The sequence below is a fragment of the Kryptolebias marmoratus genome, linkage group LG12 (genome assembly GCF_001649575.2).
Source record: "Kryptolebias marmoratus isolate JLee-2015 linkage group LG12, ASM164957v2, whole genome shotgun sequence".
NCBI lineage: Eukaryota > Metazoa > Chordata > Actinopteri > Cyprinodontiformes > Rivulidae > Kryptolebias > Kryptolebias marmoratus.
This window is the reverse complement of record NC_051441.1, coordinates 12357203-12381103: the sequence shown is the minus strand read 5'-3', so window position 1 is coordinate 12381103 and position 23901 is coordinate 12357203. Positions and strand designations below refer to the sequence as shown.

At 41.3% G+C, this 23901-nt stretch overlaps 2 protein-coding genes across 4 annotated transcripts; both read left to right on the top strand.

Moving 5' to 3' along the window:
• Positions 1-4137: 4137 nt before the first annotated feature.
• On the top strand, positions 4138-15524 carry atad5a (ATPase family AAA domain containing 5a). 3 transcript variants are annotated; one of them, XM_025007169.2, is made up of 22 exons: positions 4138-4250; positions 4861-4923; positions 5608-7382; positions 7483-7561; positions 7656-7811; positions 8153-8294; positions 8377-8637; positions 8746-8894; positions 9086-9236; positions 9430-9753; positions 10146-10242; positions 10334-10416; positions 10499-10644; positions 10742-10910; positions 11012-11170; positions 11256-11480; positions 11566-11630; positions 11721-11898; positions 11984-12117; positions 13602-14437; positions 14523-14678; positions 14846-15524. In XM_025007169.2, exons 2-22 carry the CDS (start codon positions 4873-4875, stop codon positions 14922-14924), a joined length of 5415 nt encoding a protein of 1804 aa, XP_024862937.1. In that variant the 5' UTR covers positions 4138-4250; positions 4861-4872; the 3' UTR covers positions 14925-15524. The 3 variants fall into 3 exon arrangements, with proteins under 3 accessions (XP_024862937.1, XP_017277479.1, XP_017277478.1); XM_017421990.3 differs by having other exon boundaries at positions 4138-4459; positions 9433-9753; XM_017421989.3 differs by having other exon boundaries at positions 4138-4459.
• Positions 15525-16399: 875 nt separating this feature from the next.
• On the top strand, positions 16400-23603 carry adap2 (ArfGAP with dual PH domains 2). The gene is made up of 11 exons (XM_017421787.3): positions 16400-16633; positions 18401-18525; positions 18628-18719; positions 18978-19066; positions 19274-19386; positions 20528-20677; positions 20758-20841; positions 21596-21658; positions 21946-22023; positions 22126-22354; positions 23172-23603. The coding sequence occupies exons 1-11, from the start codon at positions 16546-16548 to the stop codon at positions 23198-23200; spliced, it is 1140 nt and encodes a 379-aa protein (XP_017277276.1). The 5' UTR covers positions 16400-16545; the 3' UTR covers positions 23201-23603.
• Positions 23604-23901: the final 298 nt, after the last annotated feature.

Genomic DNA, 23901 nt, shown 5'->3' with positions numbered 1-23901 from the left:
TTTTTGCAAAGCAAAGTGCTGGAAAGCTTCAATGCTTCATTTGCCCATCACTACTACAACCCACCAGTTGACAACAAAACCAACACTGCCTGTTTTGAACATTACAGGAGCTGCACCCAAATGACCAAAACCAAAAGGAGAGAGGGGCAAGGCCAGCTCCACTCCTCTGCTTTATATTCTGCTCATTAAGAGGGCAAAGGGGAACCAGCTGTGCCTGCTTAAGCTGCAAACACTCAGAAACAACAAAATTAGAGCAAAGACACATGAAGACATTGCTGCATGTAACAATATATATATATATATATATACATATATATATATATATATGTCCAATCTCGCCCTATTTGTTCCACATGGGTGGTTCCACTTTCACATCAAGCTCAGGTTCTCTTCCAGAGGCCTGGGTGTTGAGGGTTCTCTTCAGTATCTCAGCTGTTCCTAGGACTGTGTTCTTCTGGACAGAGATCTCTAAGGTTGTTCCTGGGATCTGTTGGAGCATCTCTTCCAGTTTGGTGCTCTGATGACTGGTACCACTGAGGCCTCGACTCTCCACCGTGTCTCTATTTCCTCTTTCCATCTTTGGTATTTCTCCAGTTTTTCGTGCTCCTTCTCCCTGATGTTACAGTCGTATGAGCAACACAAATCTATGTATTCTGGTCTCCATTAACCAGCCTGTGACCCCTTTGACGTCAGGTCACTGTTCTAAATTCATATTCTCAAAGGAAAAAAACTGTATTCACAAAGTCATAGTATTTTGTATTCATAAAGAATAATCCACATCTGTAAACTTGAACTTTGTATTTTGAAGTTGATGAAGTTGTGACTCTTTAAACTTTATTATTATAGAGAAAATATACAACACTAGTTTTGTATGTGATTAAACTTATTCAAAAGTTTACAAATTTTCAGTTTGCACAACTGTTGACTAATATGCACACATTTCTGTCTTTAATTACACTTTCTTTCTGAAAGACTCCTTACATGAAGTTGTATTTCTTTTAGTCGTCCAGAAGATGGTGATGTTTCTACATAAGCAGCTCTGGTCTCTGCTAATTTATTTTTATTTGATACAATTTCTATCATTAATAAATGTCAAAATTCTTAATATTTGTCTTTAGTCCAGGCCCACCAACATTGAACTCATCACAGGATGAAGAGCAGTAACTACATATTGAGCTGCACACAGCTGTGAACTCAGATTCACTTTATTAAAGAAAACCCAGATTTGTTTGATCTCATCCTCATATATTAACAAATTCCTCGACATTCCACGTTTTAAAGCAGATTTTGTTTTCTTTGTCCACTTCATGGATTCTGTCCACTTATTGCTCATAATGGACATCATGGCCTCTACTTGTCCCGTCAAGACTTTGTTGATTCTCTATAAATGAAAAGTATGAAGAGTTTTATGAAAACATCACTCACCCGGGTTTGAAACATCAGGAGCTTCAGCCATTATTTTCACATCAATCTAATAAATTTTTCTAGCTGCTGTTGGACCATACAGACGTTAAACTGGAGTGAAACTAAAAGCAGAGAAAAGAGGAAACAGGGTGTCACGTGTTTTAACTAATTCATAAGATTAAAAAAAAAACTGAAGATACCTAACAGTGTTGAGCCTTAATTAATTATACCTGTCTTGTAGTTTGTACTCATAGTTCTTTTAGGCAGAATGTAGCTGTATATTTATTTTCTTGTTACTGTGGACATATTTTGTTCACATTTTATTTTACAATGATATGTTCTTTCTTCTCTATTGCTTTGCTGTCACATCTGTGCAAATTTTCTATCTGAAGGTCAGTTTAAGGTTTGTTCATCCTGAATCAAAGAGAATTTATTGAAATCTGCCAGCAAACAATCAAGCAACACAATCTTTATCTCTAGAGATTGGTTTTGCCCTGAAAAGGTGAAATATAAATATAACTAGTTTCCCTAAAACCTTTTATTCCAAATATAGTGAATAATTTATTTGCATTTACACACAACATAAATGGTTCGTGCACCTAATCATTAAAAACAAACAAACAGAAAACAAGATCAGGACAACAAAGCTGACTTTTCTTAAAGCTGCTTATTTGAGCCATAAATATTTTTACTTTAAAAAGCACATGTAAATACTTCTTTGTTAAATGTGTTATAGTTATAAGAAAAAGCTGTACAGTTTTGGAAATAGTTTTATGAAATAAAGTCTCTTACCACAGTTGGAAAACATCTTTTGCACTCGTCTCTCTCTGATGTTTTGCATGTTGTGAGGCTTCGAAACCTGAACTAACACAAGAGTAAAGCAGACGAAATGAGGTGTGGCTTCTTCCATTTCACTTTCGCTCTTATAGTTTGAGTGAGGTTAGAAGAAACAAAAAACACTTGTCATATTGTCAAAGCAAAAAATATAAAAACAATAATGACAACAGAAATCAACAAAATGTCTTCATTAAAGCAGTTTATCTTTTGTTAAAGTAATTGTTCCTGTTTCTTCTCAAACATCAGCAGAACTCTGATAATAATGTGTAATTAACAGTTTCTTCAGCCCATTGTCTAATTTTATATTTTATACTGTCTGAGTGAATAAAACGTTAACACTTTTGTAAATTAAATCTTACTTTGGTTGTTGAACAGTTGATCATAAATAAAATCAGTTTACATTTCCACTTACATCCATCTGAGGAGTTTAATTCTTGTGATAAAACTAATCTTTGTTGGAAGGACAGTCTCACAAATCAGTGTTCATTTAATGTCGTTATGAACAGAAACTTATGTTGATTTACTAAGTAAATATTCTTTTTTTTCTTTTCAGCAAGATAATAAAACAAAACATAATGAGGTGGGTGATAAGGTGATAATGAAGCAAAATACTACAGGTGTATCATCTTAGAGACAAAGTTGGGTTGTATATCTCTCCTCTGTCTGTATTCTGTTCATGTACGGTCTGTCTGGTCCAAGCTGCTTGATTGATAATTTATCCTCCAATTTTAGTTTATTTAGTTATTTTTAACAGAAGGTCTACACTAAGCCATTCCTGCATTAGATAGAACGACGTGAGGCCCAGTGTTAGTAGTGGTTCTATCTGTGAGAAAGGTTTCATATTACATTTAGAGATAAATGCAGGTATGCATGTCCTGCCCCACGACTCAATTAAAGTAAAAGACTGAGAATCATTTACCAAGTCCAGGGGAGGAGCAGGGCTTGACACAGACAAGGTCCTCTTTAAATATGCAGGGATTTTTTTTCTTCCTCTCGCCATCACCAATTTACACTTTATTTAGAAAAATATGACACCAAGATTGCTTGAATTCCCATCATTTAGTCTGGTTTGTTGTGTTGCTGCTCTGTTCTGTTTTATCTATCGATTCACTTGTCTCATTATGATGATGTCACAACTTGGTTTTAATTAGGCTCAGGTATTGAGCATGGATTTATTTCACTGCTGAGACCCAGTTTGAATAAATCTTTCAGCACCACTGACCAGAGGTTATATCTTGTTGCATTAATCAACATTCACCAGACTTCTAATCTGTTATCCAAGTCCTGTTAGCCCCATGGACAAACACTTTATAACTCAATCAATGACACTGACTAGCTCTGAAATGTCCACTGGTACACTCTCCTTGGCAGGTTATTTAGTCACTTGGAGGCTGCCATAAACAAGCTGTAGTAATCAACATTCAAGACAGAAAAAAAGTCAAGTTTGAACGTGCAGTCAGCAGTGTCATGCAGCAATAACCAAACTGGGAAAGTTTATGAATGTGGTTTTTGGACAGTGGCTGGAAATTTTTGAACATCTGACATTAACTTTCCTGCTTCGTGTCCAAGAGCCAGATGATAGCACAGAGTCAATTTTGGTGTGAGATTGCACAGTTTATTCCATAAAGCTGATCTTTTTTTTTTAAGTAATTCCTATAATATGTGTTCTTTTTCTTTTAGAAGTATTTATCTGAACGTTTAGGACTGATAAGCGTGTGCTGAGAAGCAAAAGTTGTTTTAAATCAGTAAACTTTATTGCCAGTAGAGGGCCCTGTGTTTTCTTTTAAATCCATTAAAAGCGAAGTCAAGCGCCATCTTTGTTAAGGGCAAGAAGTGACGTCGGCGCTTTTCTTGCCTCTGATTGGTGGGATTGTGTCTGTCAAAGGTCATGTGTATTTGGCGCTTTTCGTTCACCAGCGGTCTGGCGCGTTTTCGAAGGGGCAAAAAGAAAAACAAAGTAACGTCAAAGAAAAATGTTTCAACTCGGAGCAGCTCTCAAAAACATCTCTGTAAGCTCTCTGCATGTTTTGTCCAAACTTTTGTGTGTGACTCGGGAAATGTTCGCAGCCGCTATGAGTTTATGCTAGCTCGTTTTACAGTAGAAAACAAACAGCTGTCCGACTCAAACAATGAGTTTTTATCACTGTTATTTTAGTCACACACATAGTTAGGGGTGGATAAAAACCTGTAGGACCACAGTCTGAAGTCACTACTGTCGGTGAGTGTTTTCACTTTTTCTCTTTCAACCATTGAGCACAAAACTAGAAGTTTCCTGTCACCTATAATATCACTTTTATAGGCCTTATGTTGTCCAAGACAGCCTTAAATACATACATATATACATATAGTTCTTTTATGATGTAAACTTTGCTTCAACAACTTAATAAAGCATTTCCTCAGCTTTAATATGTACTGAGCAGCTTGTTTTATATATTTAAATGCTATTAAATGACAGAAATCCTTATGATTCAGCTGTTTTCTTGTATCCATACCCTTTCATTTAATAATAATACATTAATGAGAGGCATCACATATCAAAGATATAAATAGATTTGGTCTCTGCAGTAATTTAATGCCCCCTAAGATCTGGGTAAAAATATATTTTTTCTCCTACTTCAGGTTTCTTAAATTATGGCTGGTGTTGTGGCTATGGCTTCTGTCATCGAGGACTTTGACAGCCAGGTAAAAACTATAATCCTTATTATAAATGTGTGGAATCGGCATCGGCTTTTGTATTAGACGTGTGCCAGGAAATTACTCTGTTGATGATTTGTTTGGAGAAGTCGTGCAAGCATATTGTTACAGATTGTTTGCAACTGTTTAGCTCATTTTATGAATCAAGTAAAAGTACCACATCAAGTTTTAGCTCAGCATCTGCAAAACTGATTAAGTCCTAAGAGGTTTGAATTTAAAGCCATCCTGAATTGTGTCACCTCCGAAAGTTAATTAGTTGTAGATGTACGTCTAATGATTGCTCTCTGACAGTTTCATCAAAATCTCTACTGGTTCATGAAATATTTTGAAAACTGACAGACAAATGAAGACAAAGATTCAGGCAATTACATGATCGGCCATCTTTCAATACTTAATTTAGATTAGTTTAATTAGCACCCAGAGTTTTACTTTAAATCTGACACATTATTTCTTCTTCATGTAGTTGGAAGAAGCTTTTTTTCACTTTGCTGGAAGCATAAATGCATAAATAGTTCATACCATTAAACTACAGCTCAAGACTTACAGTTTCATGACTACATGGGTTCTCATATTTCAGTCTTGAGAAAAGTTATATATTTATTTATTTATTAAGTGAGTATAAATTTCTACTTTCTCCTAAATTCTCATCTTTGTTTATCTGTCTTTTAACAGCCTTGTAAGAAATCTCGCAAAGATGGTGGCAGTCCCGTTGTCAAACCGATCACAAACTATTTCTCTCCTGTGCCTAAACCTGTGAAGCCCTTCTCTCCGCCTCGTTCCAACAACATCATGGACTACTTCAGCAGAAAGGCTCCACCCACCAAGGAAAAGACGAGTCTGCCGCAACAGTCTAAAGAAAACCGTGAAAAGTCCCGGTCTGCAGAAAAACCAACCGGCTCGGAAACGAGGAAACGTCCGTCGGAGAAGCAAAGAAAGACCTGTAGAGCTGCTAAAAAGCTGGTGGTGACTGAAACCGTTAGCTCGTCTGATGAGGCGAGCTGCGTGATCGTAGAAGAAACAGAAGAAAACCAAAAATCTCCAGCGGATTCAGTCAGCACATACAGGATACTTGGCAGCGATACGGCAGCTCTGTTATCAAAGCTTAGTGCTGAGACTTGTAATTCAGATATATCAGACATCACTGATGCTAAATCTGTCGGTGATGAGCAGAATGAAAGTGGTTCCCCTCCAGAAAGTGGCTCCAAATCTGAAAATAATGTCAAACAGGAGACCGTGCCAAACACTACTGAGTTATCTCCGACTGTGCCGTCAAGAGTTGAAACAAAACGAGTTAAAAAAGCTGCACAAAACGCTAGAAAGAGACAACAAAAGGAGGCGAAGTGTCCTGAACCGGAGGAGAGAGGAGCAGAGGGGTCACTGTGTGATGATGGCATGGAGGTCAACATGGCTGAGGCCTCTCAGTTAAACAGCAGCACTGTGACAATCTCCTTTGAGGATTTTGTGCGGAGTCAGAACAAGATGGAAGAGGACGTAAAAGATGACAAAGACAATAAAGGTAAAAGCTCAACGGAAGCAGAGGAATCCAACCCTGAGCATTTAGATGTCCCCAAATCTGAAGACGACACGAGTCCAGTGGTGCCATCTGTGCAGATCTCACCTCGAACTGTCACCATCCAGGCGGAGGTCCATGCCGTTTCAGCCAAACAGGAAGCAGTCAAGGCTGCGGGGAAAGTAGCATCCATTTTTAAAAGGAGAAAAGGGTCTAATAGCCCTGCAGAGATCGTCTCATCTCCTCACACGAAGGATGAGCACCAGAGTCCGGCTCTTTCTCCGTCTGTGAAACGAAAATCTAACGTGGTTCTTCAAGAGGACGACCTGGAGTTGGCAGTGATTGAGAGCGAATCCACGCCGAAGTGCAGCGAAGCAGAGAGGAAGCAGTTCATGGCTGCCTTCAAACAGCCCAGCCTGGACGGAAACAAAACCAAGCCCGTGAAAAGCCAGGGCAAACAAAAGCAAGCCGAAGAGAAGACTGTGGAGGCTGCAGACCAAACGACAGAAGACAGTGTTGTAATTGTTCTTTCTGATAACCAAATCTCTCAGAACAACACGCCAACTAAGAAGAAACCTGCTAAAAGTGGGAGGAGCAAAGCTAAAGTTGAAAAGGAGGCGGTCACTGCATCACCCGCTGCTACAGCTGTGGACAAAACTGAGGACAAAGAGGAGGGTCCTCCCGTCACCTCAAGTCCATCAGGCCTGGCTCTGAGGAGGTCCAGGCGAGAAGCTGTTCGTAGACAATCACCTGAAACCCCCGCAGCATCTCCCGTCAGGAAAACCAGGAGACAAAAGGAGACAAAGGAGGCCGCGGCCGTCGTTTCACTTGAGGACAGTCCCAGAAACATGTCCACCCCGAAGACACGCAGATCTAAATATGGTGTCTTTGTAGCAGAGATGGTGTGTCCACAAAACGTCAAGGAAAGTCCAATCAGGTAACTTCTACCTTCAGTCTCTACTCTGCAACATTTATACATCACAGTGTCGTGTTTAAGCACTTTGTTTTATTTACTTTTTTTCTTTTTGTTTATAAAGAATTAAATTCAGTCGAATTCATAGAAATTCCACGTCCAAGACTGAAAGTGGAGGTGACAAAAAGTCTTTGACGAGTAAAGTAAGTGTGATGTTTTTTTTGACATTTTATCAATCTGTAAACACAAAGGGATCAGCGCTGTGATGACAAGATACTTACGGTTTGTCTGTGTTAGACATCAAATGAGTCCAAAAAAAGGAAGCAGGCGAAGAAGCTGGTGGAAAAAGCCAAAATGATTCAGCAAAGCAAGAAAACTTGCGTGGAGAAGGAAACACCAAGGAGATCATCACGAGTCAAGACCTCCATCCAGAGGAGCTACTGTTACGATGAGGTGCAGTTTTTACTTTAGTTAATAATCTGAATAACTAAGACAGGCTGTGTAATTAGTACTTTGAAGTGATCTTTTATTACCTAATCATTCAAAAAATTGAATATAAACCTTTTAATTGCAACTTACAAGTCATTGTTATGTTTAGTTTTGATTCAGACTGTATTTATTTTTGATTTTAATGATATTTAACTGTTTTTTGTGACGATGAATCAAGTTAGTGCTGAGTATTGATCAGTAACTTCATCGAGTATCCATAAGGCACAAACATAAAAGGGAATCCATGTCTCTTTATCATTTGTTAATGACTTTCAGGACGATGTTCTGTGGCTCTATTTTTCCAGGATTCTCTTATCTGTGTCGATGACCTGAGCTCCCCTCCTCAGGCTGCACCAGAGAAGAGTAAAACCCAGAAACCTTTGCGCAGTCTGAATGATGTCCTGGGCAAAGCCAGTCCAGCTGACAAGGAGTCCAAACTTGTCCCAGGTTGTCTTTCGTTCTCCGCTATCTACTATTCCTCATTTAGGGAATGATCTCATCTAATGTTTTTTTTTCTTTTCTTGTTCAGGCTCCAGAGTGGCCTCGCTGAGCCAGGAGAGGTCCTGCCGGAGGGTGTCTGCAGTGGTTTCCATCTTTGACGAGAGCAGTCGCGAGGGATCGGAGACCTCCCAGGACGACGAGCAGTTCCGGGCGCGCAGGGAGTTCTTGAAGAGTGGTCTGCCCGAGTCCTTCAGGAAACAGATGGCGAAGACCGCTGCCACCAAAGAGGCTTACTCCATCGCCTCTTCTTCCTTCCAGACAGTCACACACACAAAACAACCACCAGATGGTAGGCTTCTCCTTCGTAGGAGCTTATAATATCCACTCCTGCACTTTTGAGGAACTTGTAGGTTAAGCTCAGCGTTTAGACCAAACTTATTTTAGTGTGTTTTGACAGATTGTCCTCTTTGGAGTCTGCCGTGGCCCGAGTCGTCACTGTTGAGTCACCTGAAAGAGACTTGGAGCCAAACTTTGAACCGACTTCCATCTGTTAGTTCCTCCCTCTGTGTGAAGACAGTACCAGCCTGTAGAAAGGTTTATGAGAAGGTATAAAAGTATTACTTCAATGTGCAGATTCTTTTTATTCTTGTGTCGAAATGTCCAGAGTCAAAAAGGCTGTTTGGGGGGAAAAAATTTAAAAACTATTAATAATCCACACTTGAATGTTTATCTGTATCCAATACGTTTTAAATCTGCTTTTTGGTATTAACGCCGAGATATATGGGGTGTCTTTTCAGGCGTCGGGCTGGAGGCCTGAATTCTCTGAAAGTATTCGCCAGCTTCTGGTGGAGGAGCTCGGGATCTCCAACTCTCACTTCCCCACGCAGACCTTCTTCGCTCGCTTCCTGGAGAGGCGCGCCGAGCACCAGCGACAGTTCACACCTTCAGGTCCGTGTTTGGAGAAATCTAGATGTGGGGGCGGTTTGCAAACCGTCTGGTGCCTGCGTGTTTTTTTTAATCTTGTCAGTCAGTTTGACTAAATCCAGTCTAATTACCAGAACTTGTACTTTTTAAGTTGGAAGTATTTGTTATTCTGTCCTCACAGCTCACCTTTGGGGTTATTGTTGTTGATTTTACGCAGCAGTCCCAGAAGAAAAGCCCTGCCCGCCGCTGCCAGCTGAATCTGTTGGAGGGAAGAGGAAGAGGAGTGAAGATGGGAGGGGAGGTGTAATGAAGGTGGCTAAAAAGCAGAAATCAAACCATTCGGTGGAGGGCATCTCTAAAGCTGAACAGGAGCCGCCTAAAAGACGGAGGCGAGGTCTGAGATCCAGGGTGAAGGAGGAGGAGGAGGAGGAGGTGAAGGAGAAACTCAAGCCATCACCCACATCTGCTCCCGTCCCGTCTGAAGATGATTCTGTTGTTGTGGTGGATGACCTGATTTTGGAAGAGGATGCTGGAAAGAAAGGTGTGGCTTAAACAGCATAGTTCTTAATTATTATTAATGCAGAACTCATGAGCTCATAAAAAAAGAGCTGAGGTGTGTTTCTAAATGCTATTTTTAGTTAGAATTCATTACCAACATATTTTGTTGTTGCAGATTGTTTGTAGTGAGGTGTTGGCTGTGAAAAATGGAAAAACCCTCATGAATTAAGAACAGAAATCCTGAAATGCACAATAATGAGAGATCATTACTTCTCTTTGTTGAAGCCGCTTTTATTACGACACTTAATATTATCATCGTCTGTATTTTACCACCATTGTGATCAGACAATCCCGTCGTTTCTCAACTTTTTTCTGCAGCAAATTGAAATCACTTGGTTTGCATCCTGAAACTGACTCTGCTGTTATTTTCTTCAGATGTGGTGAAAGAGGATCTGTTGTGGACCGACAAATATCAGCCCCAGCACTGCAGCGACATCGTAGACAACACTGCTGCAGTGAAGAGGCTTCACAGGTGAGGAAGTTAGCCTGCAGCTCAGTCGCAGACACGTCGTGCTTGTTATTAGTGATGTTTGCACTAAATGTTTGCACTTTTTTCCCCTCAGCTGGCTGAAGGAGTGGAAACTCCGTGCCGACAGAGAAGAGAGAAGAAATCAGAAGGACAAGAAGCAAGAAGAAGGCAGCAATGGTGAGAAATTTTCTGTTTATCTCTTCCTGTATTGGTTTATTTTCACCGCTTGATGTGTTTTGTTTTGTTTTTGTTGGTTCAGACTCAGACTGGGACTGTAGAGACGAGGACTCCCAGGACACAGAGGACACGGAGGACATGTTGTGTAACACCGTGCTCATCACAGGACCCACTGGAGTTGGGAAAACTGCTGCGGTGTACGCTTGTGCTCAAGAGCTCGGCTTCAAGGTACAAATTCATCACTTTTCAGCAGGAAAAAAAACATTGCACGCTTGGGGAAATAACTGCATACTGTTCGTGTGTTTTGTTTTTTTTTCCTCTCAAGGTATTTGAGGTGAACGCCTCATCTCAGCGAAGTGGTCGTCTAATACTCTCCCAGCTGAGGGAAGCGACTCAGTCCCACCAGGTGGATAGTCAGGGGGTCAATGCCTACAAACCCACCTATTTCAACAGCTATGGAGCAAGCAGCTCTGTTAAACCTGGACTTTCTCCAAGTACGAACAAACCGTGCACTAACAGTGTTTATTGTTGTGATAAGATCTGCTTGAACTAGGCGTACACGAGTGAGGAACTGATGATTTTCTTAATCTTTTAGGAAAACTTAACTCCCCTCGTAAGGTGGTCTCTTCCCCCAGGAAAGTTCCCCAATCACAGAGGAGTGCTAAAAAAGGAGGCCTGGCACCGACCTCTTTAGCTAAGTTCTTCAAAGTGGCCAACAAAGAGCCACCGAAAACTACGAAAAAAGAGGAGAAAGGTAAACGAGCACAATCTGTGTCGTTCATTCACTTCTTTAACGAGTGCTCAGCTTTTTCCTCACTGTCTGTTTAAATTCCGTACAGCCGCTTCAAAGAAAGCCATAAAAGGAGACGAGAGTGGCGCTAAAACCAAAGATGGTGCGGTGAAATCCCCCGCAGTCTGCGGCACTAAGGAACAGAACAGGACGGCCACGTCACTGATCCTGTTTGAAGAAGTGGATGTTATTTTTGAAGATGACTCAGGGTTTCTCGCTGCCATCAAGACGTTCATGAGCACCACAAAGAGGCCCGTCATCCTCACTACCAGTGGTTAGTATGAGTGGACAATGAGCAGCAAAACTCCCTCATTTTGGTCGTTATTAAAAATATATATTCATGCTCTGTCTGGTTTCAGATCCTGCTTTCGGCACCACGTTTGATGGAAGCTTTGAGGAAATTCATTTCAAAACTCTTTCGCCTGTAAGTGGAGGATTCATGGTTCGAATTGTTTTATGAAGCTTCATATTGTTGTTGTTGTTTTTACATTTTAATTGTGTGCTCCTGCTGCAGTTGAATGTGGGCAGCTACCTGCAGCTGCTGTGTTTGGCCGAAGACGTCCGGACGGACCCGTCAGACGTCGGTGCTCTGCTCAGACTCAACGGCTGTGACGTCAGGCAGAGTTTGCTGCAGCTGCAGTTCTGGACTCGGAGCGCAGGAGGCCGCCGCTCGTTGCATACAGGCCAAAACGGTAAGGAAATGAGACAAATGATAGCAAGTACGCGATGTTTTGTACACACACAATGACCGTTTGCTTCTGCTGTTTGCTTTAAAAGCCGATTTGAAGCCAGACACTGAAGAGGCATCTGACAACTCGGCCATCTTACCTCCCCGCGACACCGGCTGCACCGAGAGCAAACTGGGCCTGCCGAACGCTGAACCCGACAGAGACGTTTGGGAGCTGCTCAGGGTAAACTTAACATAACGTAAACAACTAAACCACTGCACTGTTCTCATGTTTTGATTTATTTTATCACACCATCCAAACCAACTTGTCTTTTCTGAAAACTGATGCATCGGCATTAAAACACATCTACTTTGGATTCTTCTTGAAACTATTTGTTTTTAGCATTTTGATAGAGTTTACAGCTCATTGCAAAATTAAAATCTTTTTTTTTTCTTTCCCCACATAGTGTTGCGTTAATAAGCCAAGGTGTTTAAAGGTTTGAGCAGTTCAAAAGCACCATATTAATTGTTCATACGCTTTCCACGAAACCTCACTTCAAAAGAGCCGAACTAACGCTTCAAGACAGTGATTGTTTTGTTTTGTTTTTTAACATTTTTTGGCAGCTAGTTGGATCAAAGGATCTCCTGACACTTTTTACACATGATCACTACACACATTACCATGTTTTGTGCCTTCAGGTGATCCCTGGTTGGAAAACCTGCTCAAGCTTTCAAAGTAAAAGTCTTTGGTGAGGAGAGTGACCTCTTTAACTGTCGGTAGAGAGGGATGTGTTTGACAGAGATATGAGGAATGTAGTTTGAGACAAAAAAAAAAGATTTTGAAGAAACGTTTGGGTGAGCGGAAGGTCCGCGGTCGCTCGGTGGTCAGTGCCGCAGTCTTGTAATCATGAGGGTTGTGGGTTCGAGGCCAGGTTGCGTCGTGGAGGGCATCCCGTGTTAAACAATTACCAAATCATTGCTCGCTGTGGCAACCCCTGAAGAAGGGAGTGGCCAAAAGACGACGAGTTTAGGTGAGCAGGAAGAGGCAGAGAAAGTATCAGAGGCACAATTTTAACGTCAACAGCTTAAAAAAAAGCCATTTCTGGAGTTGGTGACTAATTGTGTAAAAAACTTTTTTGAATGCATTTAGTGTATCTGTTGAAGAGCTTAAACCAATAAACTGAAGGGGTGGGGACAAAAACATCCAAACAACCACGTCCTAAATTTAGTTTTTACATATGCAAATTTTCCAGTGAAGCTGAAAGAGCATGTTCTCTGGGTTTTATTTTGGAAACTCTCTTTACTTCATCGCCCTGAGCTCGCGCAGTTATGTACCGGTAATTAAAATTCCTTTCGTGTGATGTGGTGTCGTACGAACAAACAAACAAACGCATCTCTGCGCAGGTCGTCTCCGGCTCTGCCATCCTGCTGATCTCGAACAATCATCTGACTGTATTTGTGCGGCAGTAACATGAGTCAGAGGGAACATTTTAATTTGTTGAGATCAACATTTTTGAAGCCTTTAAATGCAAATGATGTGCAGTGATGTTTAAGAGCCACTGCTTTTTGTGGTCAATCTTAGAATAAATTGTAACGATTTTAATCTGGCCTTTTTGATCACAGATATTTGGCTTGATCTTGTCAAACCGGGACCTTGAAGATTTTGTTACCATTTTTGAATATTTTAAATATATATTTCTAGGATAACTGTGTGTTTTGTTTTAACAGAGCCAGAGTTTGATGGAGGACGGTGTTTGTTGGGATCTTCTGACAGACAGCCGGCGACGAGGAGTCGATCTGCTCTATTCCAACATGGAGACCCTCCTACCTCTGCCTCTCACACAGCTGACTACCTCCAAACTCTCTCAGGCCGAGCGCCGTGTGTCGTCATCACCAAACAAACAATCTGTCGGCCCAACACAGCAGCCTTCGGACATGCTGCCAGAGTCTTCTGATTGCTCAGATGATGGCAGTCCGGTCAAAGTGTCCAACAGAATGAGGAAGAGTAAAAGACAACGCCGTCTCCCTGACCGGGACGGGCTGCAGTCTGAGTCAGACTCAGACGATGGATTCCTATCTCTCTGCAAGCCGCTGAGCGATCCTCAGAAAGAGAAAGTCGGAGCGAGCGTTGTTTGTGAAACAATAAAAAGGAAGCTGCTGACTGAAGAGGAGAGAAGAAAGAGTCTCCCAGTTTCTCAGTGTCTTGAGTCTTTAGCAGACTTCTGGGACAGCATGTCCTGCCTGGATTCCTCGCTGCCCTTTCACCCAGGCTTTCACAGGGGTACGCCATGGGTTGGCGCCGTCATCAAAGACGGGATGTCAGATGAGTTGAGGGTAGAGACGGGCGGAGGGAGCGGGTTGACAGGAGGCCGTGTTCTGGAGATCCAGGCAGCCGTGGAGGCTCTGAGCTTCCATAAGTGTCGAGATTCGGTGACCGAAGCCTGGGAGAAAGCGCAGCAGCTGGAGGGGGAGCTGGGGAAAGAGGCTGCTGCGGAGCTAACGCTTCCTGTAGCCGCACACCGGCAAGCTTACAGCTTCACTCAGGACGCTCTCTGCCACCCACAGTGAGTCTTTGAACCAGAATAAACTCCCGACACCCAGCAGGCACCACGTTCTGTCACTCAAAACTACAAATCTTTCCCGTTTCAGGCTCGCCCAGCGGAGGAAAGAAGCGATGGAGAACCTGGCGTCTCGAGCGTTCGGCACCCTTGGCAACAGACGAGCGCTGGCTCTGGATTATTTGCCCACCATGCGGACCATCTGCAGATCCGAGCAGCTCAAGGAGCGAGGAAAAGTCAAGCGAAGGTGAGCGTGCAGCAACCGCAGCTGGTCAGCAGCTGCAAGCGTGAGCTGTGGGCAGGATGTGGTGGAGATGATGTAGCATGGACATTTGTGCTATGAATAAAGGTGTTAAATTGTAGACGGATGATTGTATTTATTTTTCTAACACCTTTGTTTCCTTCCTGCTTCAGGTTCCTGCACTATCTGGATGCGATTCATTTGGGTCTTGAGAAGAACACTCTGCAGCTGCTCGCTGAAGACTTTCCCTGATCCGCTGAGATGTTTTTCATAATTCCACACATAATTCCCTCAAAAGTCTAAATTTCAGCTCTCGGGAGGAACGAGGGCGTTTTTGCAGCTCGTCGTGGAAAATCCGAGTTGCCTATATTTTTGACTGAGTGTGTACAAACAATCCGTATGCACTTATTTTACCAACGAAGAAGTCTCTGAGCAGAAAACCTTTGAATTTAAAGACACACAACTAAATAACCTCGCGTGTCTCTGGATGTTTTTGGTGCTTTGAAAGGTTTCTATGAATTTGTAACCAGTTTCTGGTGTGATTTTTGTACAGTAGTGTTTTGTAGATTCATTTATCAGTGCTTTGCACTTTTTTTAAACAAATAGAAAATGATTTTTGATGGAAAGTGTGAGTCTGTTTTAATTGGAAGTAATTAACATGTAAAATAGATTTTTTTTGGCTGTATCTGTATAAATTATCACTTAGGGTCTTCATTCTTATAGTTCATTGGAGAGGTTGCCTAAATGACACATTTATCAGTGATTTTTCTACTTTTTTTCTACATGTACACTTTATACACAGTTGGTTTTTGTTTGAAACAAATAAAGGAGTAACCCAGCTAAGTAACTGAATGGTTACATTTTCACTAATTAATTGTTTTGCATGCATGCTGCCTTTCATGCCAGAGGTTTAAACTAAAGTCAAATTATTTAAAATGACAGAATTGTTGCTGTGTTGGTCAATCTTTTTAAAATGTCAATATATGAGTGACCTCATGATATTGTGAGACGTAATAACGCTTGGAGTATGTGTTGGGAACGATTCTCAACTACTATCATACCAAGTTTTAGCTCAGTATCTGTAAAATTGACTGAATTGAAGCCATTTTTGTGTCTGGTAATGTTGATTATCTGTGGTGGCCATCTTGAATTGAGTTGACTCCAAAAGTAAATCAGTTGTAGATGCACATCCAAAACTCACTTTCTGAGAGTTTCATTAAAATATGTCCAGTAATTCGTGAAATATTTTGCTAACAGACAGGCAGCGGTTGACTCCAATAGTTAATGGCAAAGTTTTAAAAGCAGATCGCGTTCGATCTGTTAGTGCTCAGAGTATGTGTTGGGGATGACTCTCAGCTACTACCACACCAACATGTAGCTCAATATCAGTAAAACTGACTGACTTGTAGCCATTTTTGTGTTTGATACAGTTGATTAGCTGTTGCGGCCGTCTTAAATTGAATCAACTCCAAAAGGTAATGAGTTGTAGATGTCGATCCATTGGTTAATTTCTGAGAGTTTCATTAAAATCCATCCAGTGGTTCGTGAGATATTTTGTTAACAGAAAAAAACAACAATAACTCCAGAGTCATGAGCAGGAAATGAGTTAGGAGTGATCGCCCCGCCCACTTTACTACTTTGTTGTTTGTTGTCCAATGATTGACAGGAAGAGAAACAACTCGTGACGTAGAGGACCCGCCCTCTTAACGACAAAACCGAAGTGTCAGACGGGAGGAGAGTTCCAGAGGAGGAGGGGGGAGAAACAGCCGGTGCACCGGACTCCTCATGGACTTATTTTCCGCCTCGGTTTGAGCCAAACATGCTCAGTTCCGACCCGTGGACCCAGAAGAACCGGACTGTGTAGCGATAAAAGATGTCCAACAGCGAGAAGAACAAGAAGATTTTACTGGAGCTGGTGAAGCTGCCGGAGAACAGCCGCTGCGCCGACTGCGGAGCGGCCGGTAAGGGAGGAGAAGTTCGCCTTTTTAATCGTTTTATCTCCGGTTGTTGCTCCTGAACCGTCAGCACACAGCAGAATGAAGTTATTCAGGTTCTCCTGGGCGGCAGAACAGCTGCTGGTCATTCAGAAAGCTGAGCGGACTCAGGTTAACATGTGGTTCCCAAAGTGTGGGTCGGGGACCGCACTGGGAGCCGCAAAACACCAAACTAGGATCTCTATATGAAGAGTTTAAATAATAGCATAATTGTTATAACTGTTACAAAAGACAAAAACAGAAGCCATGACTGGATTTTAAAAGAACAGAGTAATTCTCTGTAATATTAAAGCCTTAAAAGCTGTCAAAATATGTGATTTTTTTTTATGCTTTTCATTTGAATTTTTATGCTTTTAACAATTTTAGATCAATAAATGAATGTTATGGGGTTAATGTAGCTGAAACTCATAAGGGTTTTTGTAAAAAAAAAAAAAAAAAAAGAAATTGCGTTCAGAAGCAGCAAATGTCCCTCGCCTTTATTTAAAACTACATAATATCTTGGCTCATTTTCATCTGATCTTTGCCCCAAACCTTTATGTTAACGCTCTCCGCCGCTCAGTTTCCTCTTTCAAAATGACCCTCCCCCCTCACAGCTTTTATACACAACTTTTTTAATATATATTTTTCCAGAAGCAGAGAGAAGAACTTTACCCATTCTCCTTTGAGCTGGCGTCTCTGTTTACATCCAGGGATCGTTATCCGCCGCACGCCGACACGTCAACAAACCACTCGTAATTGTTGGCAATAAAACCTGACTCCGCTGATATTGCTCATTTGTTACAAATTATCCTGTAGACCTTTTGTGATGAACGATGCATATTTTGTGGGGGTGTTTTTTTTTTTAACCATAAATGATGCACATATGCAATCAAATACAATCTCGACTCAAACAACCAGATTTCTTTTCTGTGCCGCGCGACGAGACGTACCACGCCCTAAAAATGGATCATCTGTGACGCCTGGACAGATAGAAATAATAACATGTAAAAGGTTTTGTTGTTAAATGCAATGTACTTTTTATTTAATTATTATTATTATTATTATTTAATTATTTTAATTATGCCTTCAAAAAACTGAGACAAACATCATATAATATGAATATTCTGTAGTGTGTATGACTTTAGAGTCAAATTACAGCATTAATAATAAAAAGAGTACAATAGAAATGTGGAAAACTCATTGCTCTCTAAAGCAGTGTGACACAGTGACGCCGTCATACGAAAATGAGGTCATTAAATTTGTTCGAGAACCATCTAGAGCGACAATTTCCAATGCCTGGTTTGCGGACCCCGCTGTGGATCGCTGTGGATCGCTGTGGATCCCTGTTGGGGGACGATGCTCAGCTACTACCGCGCCAAATTTCAGCTCAATATCTTTAAAACTGACTAAGTGTTACAGGCATGATTCAGGTTAAACGTGGCAAACCTTTTGAAAGTTTCATTATCATGCATTCTGTAATTCATTAGATATTTTACTAACAATGCACTCACACAGGCGGCCAAAACCATTATTCCTTTGCCTCTGCCAGTGGGCGGTAACAAAGAATGTTTTTAATAGTTACAGAGCTCCACCTCAACAACAAACATCTTGTTTTCACGTTAACAGACAGATGGTAAATGATCGTTTCATAGGGGTGGTTTTGGTATTAAAGAAGCAACTAAATCATGAAGCGTGTTGCACTCTGAGGACAAATTTCCCGTCATGTCCACCCCTCCCTCTTGTTGCTCTTCCCAGATCCGGACTGGGCGTCCTACAAGCTGGGAGTGTTTGTGTGCCTGAACTGCTCGGGGATCCACCGCAGCCTCTCCAGCCGGGTCAAATCCATCCGGCTGGACTTCTGGGAGGACGACCTGGTGGAAGTAACGAGCCGCCTCTGTTGCCGCGACGACACGACTCTTTGTGCAACGGGCTCCGACCTTAATCCTCTGTCTTTTTTTTTTTTTTCTGGCTCTCCCGGAAAGTTCATGAAGTCCGCCGGCAACGCCAAGGCCCGGTCCGTGTACGAGAAAGACGTCCCTCCGTTCTACTATCGACCCCAGGAAACCGACTGCAGGTGAGTCACATCGCCGCGCAGCACGGGTCCTTTCTGCATGAATGTTTACCAGCGTTTTATAACAGAGTGCTGATGGCGCATCGGTGCAAAAAAACAAAAAAAAAAACAGAGGGAAGTGCAACTCCTGGCTGTAGAAGTGAAAAATGAACGTCTGCTGCTAGATCAAAGCTTAATAACATGTTGTTTTTTTTTCTGGTATCGCCACAGCTCGTGTTGTTGCAGAAGTATCTAAAGACTGTTTTCATGTTTGAACCGCAGCGCCCTGAGAGAGCAGTGGATCCGAGCGAAATATCAGAGGATGGAATTCACCGGAGGAATCAAGTATCCACCTCTGGCCTACACGACAGGTGAAGTACCCCACCGCCTGCAGACACTCACGGCACGCGCACGCCGCTGCTAGTCTGCAGGGGCCTGCGTTGTTTCAGCTGTGTGGACTCTTTGTGTGGTAGAAGGGCTCAGTGGTGTAAAAGTAAGAGCCTGCGCGGTAAGAAACGTTCAGTCTGAGTGCAGTCTGTTGCCAACGCTCCTGTTTCCGTTTCATGTCTGGGTATCAGGAATGTTCGAGGGGCTTTTGCTGAAGAAAGGACGGGACAACACGACGTACCTGAAGAGGAAGTTTGTGCTGTCAGAGAGAGACTTCACCCTGACGTACTACAACAAGGAAGACGTGAGTTTCAAGGAGTCCCACTTTCTTGTCGTCTGTTGATGCGTTTATTTGGCCAAAGAGGAGATCTATGGATGCAGTTGTAGAGGACATTGAGGGAGTTGGACAGAGGACAGAGAGGACGACTCGCTCTAGAGACTCCTCTTCGGCGTCTTTAGACCATCTCTTCAGACTTTGGCTGCTCTTCCACTCCTTTTTTTGTGTCCAGTACCTGAACTTTTTTGTTGTAGCAGATTTTTTTTAGGCTGTTTAACTCTGACTGAAGCCAATTTAATTTAATTTTTAACATTTAAAAACAACAAATGTTGACCAAAGTGCTTTCCAGTCCAATCAGATTGAAATCCAAAATATAACCTTAGCACAAAAACTAAGATAAATTGTGTTTGGCTGATGATTTCTTTGTTGTGACAACACTTCTTGGTGATTAAATCTTATACGATTAGAAAACCTGTTTATTTACCTTTTTTAAGTGGTTTCAAATTTGACTTCTTGTCAAGTTTTTTTTTTTTTTTTTTTTTTATGGGTGCAGCCCACACACTCGACTCTGCTGCTCAGCCCACGAGAGCAGATAAACAGGTTTTTCAACGGTATCAGATTTATTGCCAAGAAGCAGTGTCACAACAAATAAATAATCAACCGAAATCAAAGACAAACAAGAACAAAAGGACAGGGAAAGTGAATGAGATCTACTTTTTATAAGCTCAACACATGAATTATTCAGGCGTAAAACAGCTCCGTAACTCAATTTTGATGATTCTATGAAAAATCCCAAATATGCCACTTTTGGACACAGAAAACGGTGTTTTAGCTCCAAAACGAAGAGCTGGCAGCTGAAAACTTGACATACAGTCGCTCAGCTGTTCTCCGCTTGTCCACTTTCCTCATTTCTAAGCACAAACTGCACAATTAGCTGCTTTGGTCAGGTAGAAGAACTGGACAGGAAAGCAGCCAGAAAACAACAAACAAACAAAAAAACCTACAAATTATAAGACCATTTTAAAAGCTTGCAGGCAAGTCTGACTGCCTGTAAGCAAAATGTAAAGAAATGAGAGATGATTTCCGTGATCGTGTCACATCTGTGGCATGTTTTCTGTTTATTTATGACACGTTGTTTTTCCCCGTCATCTTTGTGTTTGCACCTCAGGAGTCCAAAGGACCCAAAGCCGTCATCTCCATCAAGGACCTGAACGCCAACTTCCAGCCGCAGAAAATGAATCACCCCCACGGGCTGCAGATTACTTACCAGAGAGACGATCACATCAGGAACCTCTACGTTTACCACGAGAGCTCGGAGGTACGAGCAGAGTCGGCGGCAGGGACGTTTTCTTTGCACTAACGGTTCGGCAAATGCTCACGGTTGCCGTTTAACTTTAGGAGATAGTCGCGTGGTACAACGCCATTCGAGCTGCGCGCTACGCCTACCTGAAGACGGCCTACCCGACTGGAAGCGACGAAGAGGTAATTTTTAACCCACTTCGGATGATTCAGCTTCCTGTTTTGGCGGCGTTTATCCTCCGATCTGCCCAGCTGTAACTATTTTTTGAACAGAGTTTGTCCTTCTTAGTGAGAGCTTTGCTGATAAGAAATAAAAACATAAACGAGCTCTGTCTGAATGCTGAGTCAGCTGTTTGTTGGTTTCTTCATACATTTTGTGCTATTTTAACATTTATATGTAAAAACATTCATCTCAATCAGTTATAGTGCGCTCTGGACTTTAATATTTCTGACTTTTATACTTTTTGAATTGTTTATCTTTATTGACTAAATAAAGAAAAACACTGAGATCTCTATATTCATTTCAAAAAACATTGTTATTGGAAATCTATTTGAGCAAACTTGCTCTAATTTTATTGTCTTTTTGTGTTCCTTTTAGCTTTTTGCTACTTGTCTGCTTATTTTAGCTTTTAGCTTCAAGTTTGCTCATTAGAACTGTTACCTATGGCTTTGCTAATTTTAGGTTTTAGCTACAATTTTGAATGTTTATCTCAAGTTTTGCTTCTAGCCAATCATAGCTTCTAGCTAGTTTTAGCTTGTAGCTACAGTTTTGTGAATTGAACTTCTTTGGCTCATGTTTTGCTTTTTTTTTTTTTTTGTTCTGCTTGTTTTTTGACTTAAACAACTAAGCTTTAGCTTCTTAAACAGATTTCAGCGTTCACTGGTAGTTTTTTTTCTTCTATGTTTGATGATTTTGTTCGTTTTGCGTCTCCCTCAGCTGGTGCCGAAGATAACAAGGAACTTCCTTAAAGAGGGATACATGGAGAAGACGGGGCCCCTGGTGAGTTAACACCACGCTCGCTCAAGCGTGCTTGTTTTTATCTTTTTGATCTGTACGCGCTGAAGCATTCGAGTCATTTCTGGTTTTATTTTCTCTGACCTGTACATCTTAAAGTTTCTGTTCCCCTTTCACTTATAGAAACAGACGAATGCTTTGCATAAAAAAGAAAAACGTTATTTGCTGATTGCTTTCGTCAGAGGAAACTGAGGAAATGGTGTGCAAATTTCTGCTTTATTTTTAACGTGGTGTTTGAAATTTAACTTATCTCTCTTTTTTTGTATAAACAGCAAAAGGAGCCTTTCAAAAAGAGGTGGTTCAGTTTGGACTCGCAAAACAGGAAGTTGCTCTACTTCAAAAACCCACTGGTGAGACTTCTCCTAATCCTAACGCTGCGCTGCTCGCCCCCGCCTCCTGTTTAAGCTCTGACCGAACCTCCGTTCTTTCCTTTTAAACATTTAAAAAACCAGGACGCCGAGGAGCTGGGGGTCATTTTCGTCGGCACGGAGAGCTACGGTTACTCCGTGAAAGTGTGCATCCCGAAGCACGCTCGCGGGAACAAGTGGAAGTTTGGCATCAGGGTGGAGACGCCCGAGCGCCAGTTCATGTTCATGTGCGAGCAGGAGAGGGAGCAGAAGGAGTGGCTGGACGCCCTGAAGAAGGTCATGTCCAGACCCATGTCACCGCAGGATTATGCCGGTGAGAAAAGGGCTTTAAAGCTACAGAAATGTGTCTGTTGGGTCCAGTTGCTGGAATGGATCAGCTGGAGGGATGCAGCTGTTATGCTTTGAGGCGTACAGATAACAAAACACTTAAAATTAAATTTGTTTTTACCATTTCTTTAAATAAATCTTCATTATTTTCTCATGCTGCATGCACAACTTCAATATCAAAAACTAAAAAAAAAGATTCTTCTTCAACATGACTTGACTCACATTAAAATAAAATTCAAACTTTTTAAAGTAATTTATCTCAGAGCTCAACACATGGCACCAGAACACCCTTTAACCTCCAGTTTAGAGTGAATGAAGTAATTTGATACAGCGTAATTATGTTTTATCTCTTTGAGTCCTGAGTTTTTGTTTTCATTAATTTACACCTTAAGGTGGATACAGAGACCATCTTTTCAAGCAGAGCTGAAAGCTTTAAAAGCCTGCGATTTGAAAAAAACATTTTCTGATAGAGGTATTACAGAAGCATCTTTAAATTACTGCCCATTTTTAACCGCATTCTTACATCCTCATATAAAGGCAGAGCAGCAAAGTTAGCGTGTCCCTCCGACTGATCCAATTCAGCAGCAACATTACACGCCTGTAAGAAAGTTTGAAAAATCGTCGCCTCACTATGAATTTAGTTTGCAGCATTTACACCTAACGATCAGCGATGAGTCGCCTCCACATGGTCAACAACACGCTTGTGTCCTCGCTCACGTAGAAGTTTCCACACATGAACAATGTTACGCTCGACTAGTATGCAAATGTGCGATTCCGCCCTAATCATTTGTTTCTCATTTCAGCGGAGGCAAACATAAAGTTAAAAAGATGAACTACACAGAAGTGGAACAACTGGATGGGACAGTTACAGCAGTTATGCAAATGACTGGACTTCTGCAGCACAAAAGCTGAGCAGCGGCCTTCTGTCACCTCACTGAAGCAGAGCTGACAGTCTAAAACAATAACTCTGACTGCCGTACAGTAACTTCACCCGGCAACACACCGAACTCTCAGTGCCAGGTTTAAAAAGGGTTGCATCAAAGGAGGCAGGCCTGAAACACTCTTATTTTTTGATGCATTTTATTATAATTGCTAATCTGACATTTCCTAATTTTTAATTTAAATATTGTTATTTTTAAACATTTTTTTAATTGTTAATCAGCATGTAATATTAAATTTGCCATTGAACATTGGTAATGACACGATGCTTGGTAAAATAAACAACTTTTTCTAAATAAGTTGTGGTTTATTATCTAAAAAAAATGATCATGATCAAAACTGATGTGAGTAACATTAAAGTTTAAGCATACCATATAAATAATAATAAACATTTTGGAAGAATACACTTTAATAATGTTTTAAATGTTGAGACTCAACAACATAAACTTTTATTTTATTTTATTCAAATATTTTAAATAACAGAAATCATCTGTGAACCCTACCCTAAAACCTAAACCAAGTTAAAGCCATAATAGTTGTCAAAATACTTGATTTTTAATGTGTGTTTTTTGAATTTTTATGTTTCTAACATGA

Excerpts from the sequence above, each read along its gene's own strand:
- atad5a (XM_025007169.2), top strand. The coding sequence starts at position 4,873 with ATGGCTGGTGTTGTGGCTATGGCTTCTGTCATCGAGGACTTTGACAGC. Across the intron at positions 11,171-11,255 it reads TACGAAAAAAGAGGAGAAAG|CCGCTTCAAAGAAAGCCATA; the intron begins GTAAACGAGCAC and ends AATTCCGTACAG. Across the intron at positions 11,899-11,983 it reads GTTGCATACAGGCCAAAACG|CCGATTTGAAGCCAGACACT; the intron begins GTAAGGAAATGA and ends TTGCTTTAAAAG.
- adap2 (XM_017421787.3), top strand. The coding sequence starts at position 16,546 with ATGTCCAACAGCGAGAAGAACAAGAAGATTTTACTGGAGCTGGTGAAG. Across the intron at positions 18,720-18,977 it reads CCCCAGGAAACCGACTGCAG|CGCCCTGAGAGAGCAGTGGA; the intron begins GTGAGTCACATC and ends TTTGAACCGCAG. Across the intron at positions 21,659-21,945 it reads TGGAGAAGACGGGGCCCCTG|CAAAAGGAGCCTTTCAAAAA; the intron begins GTGAGTTAACAC and ends TTGTATAAACAG.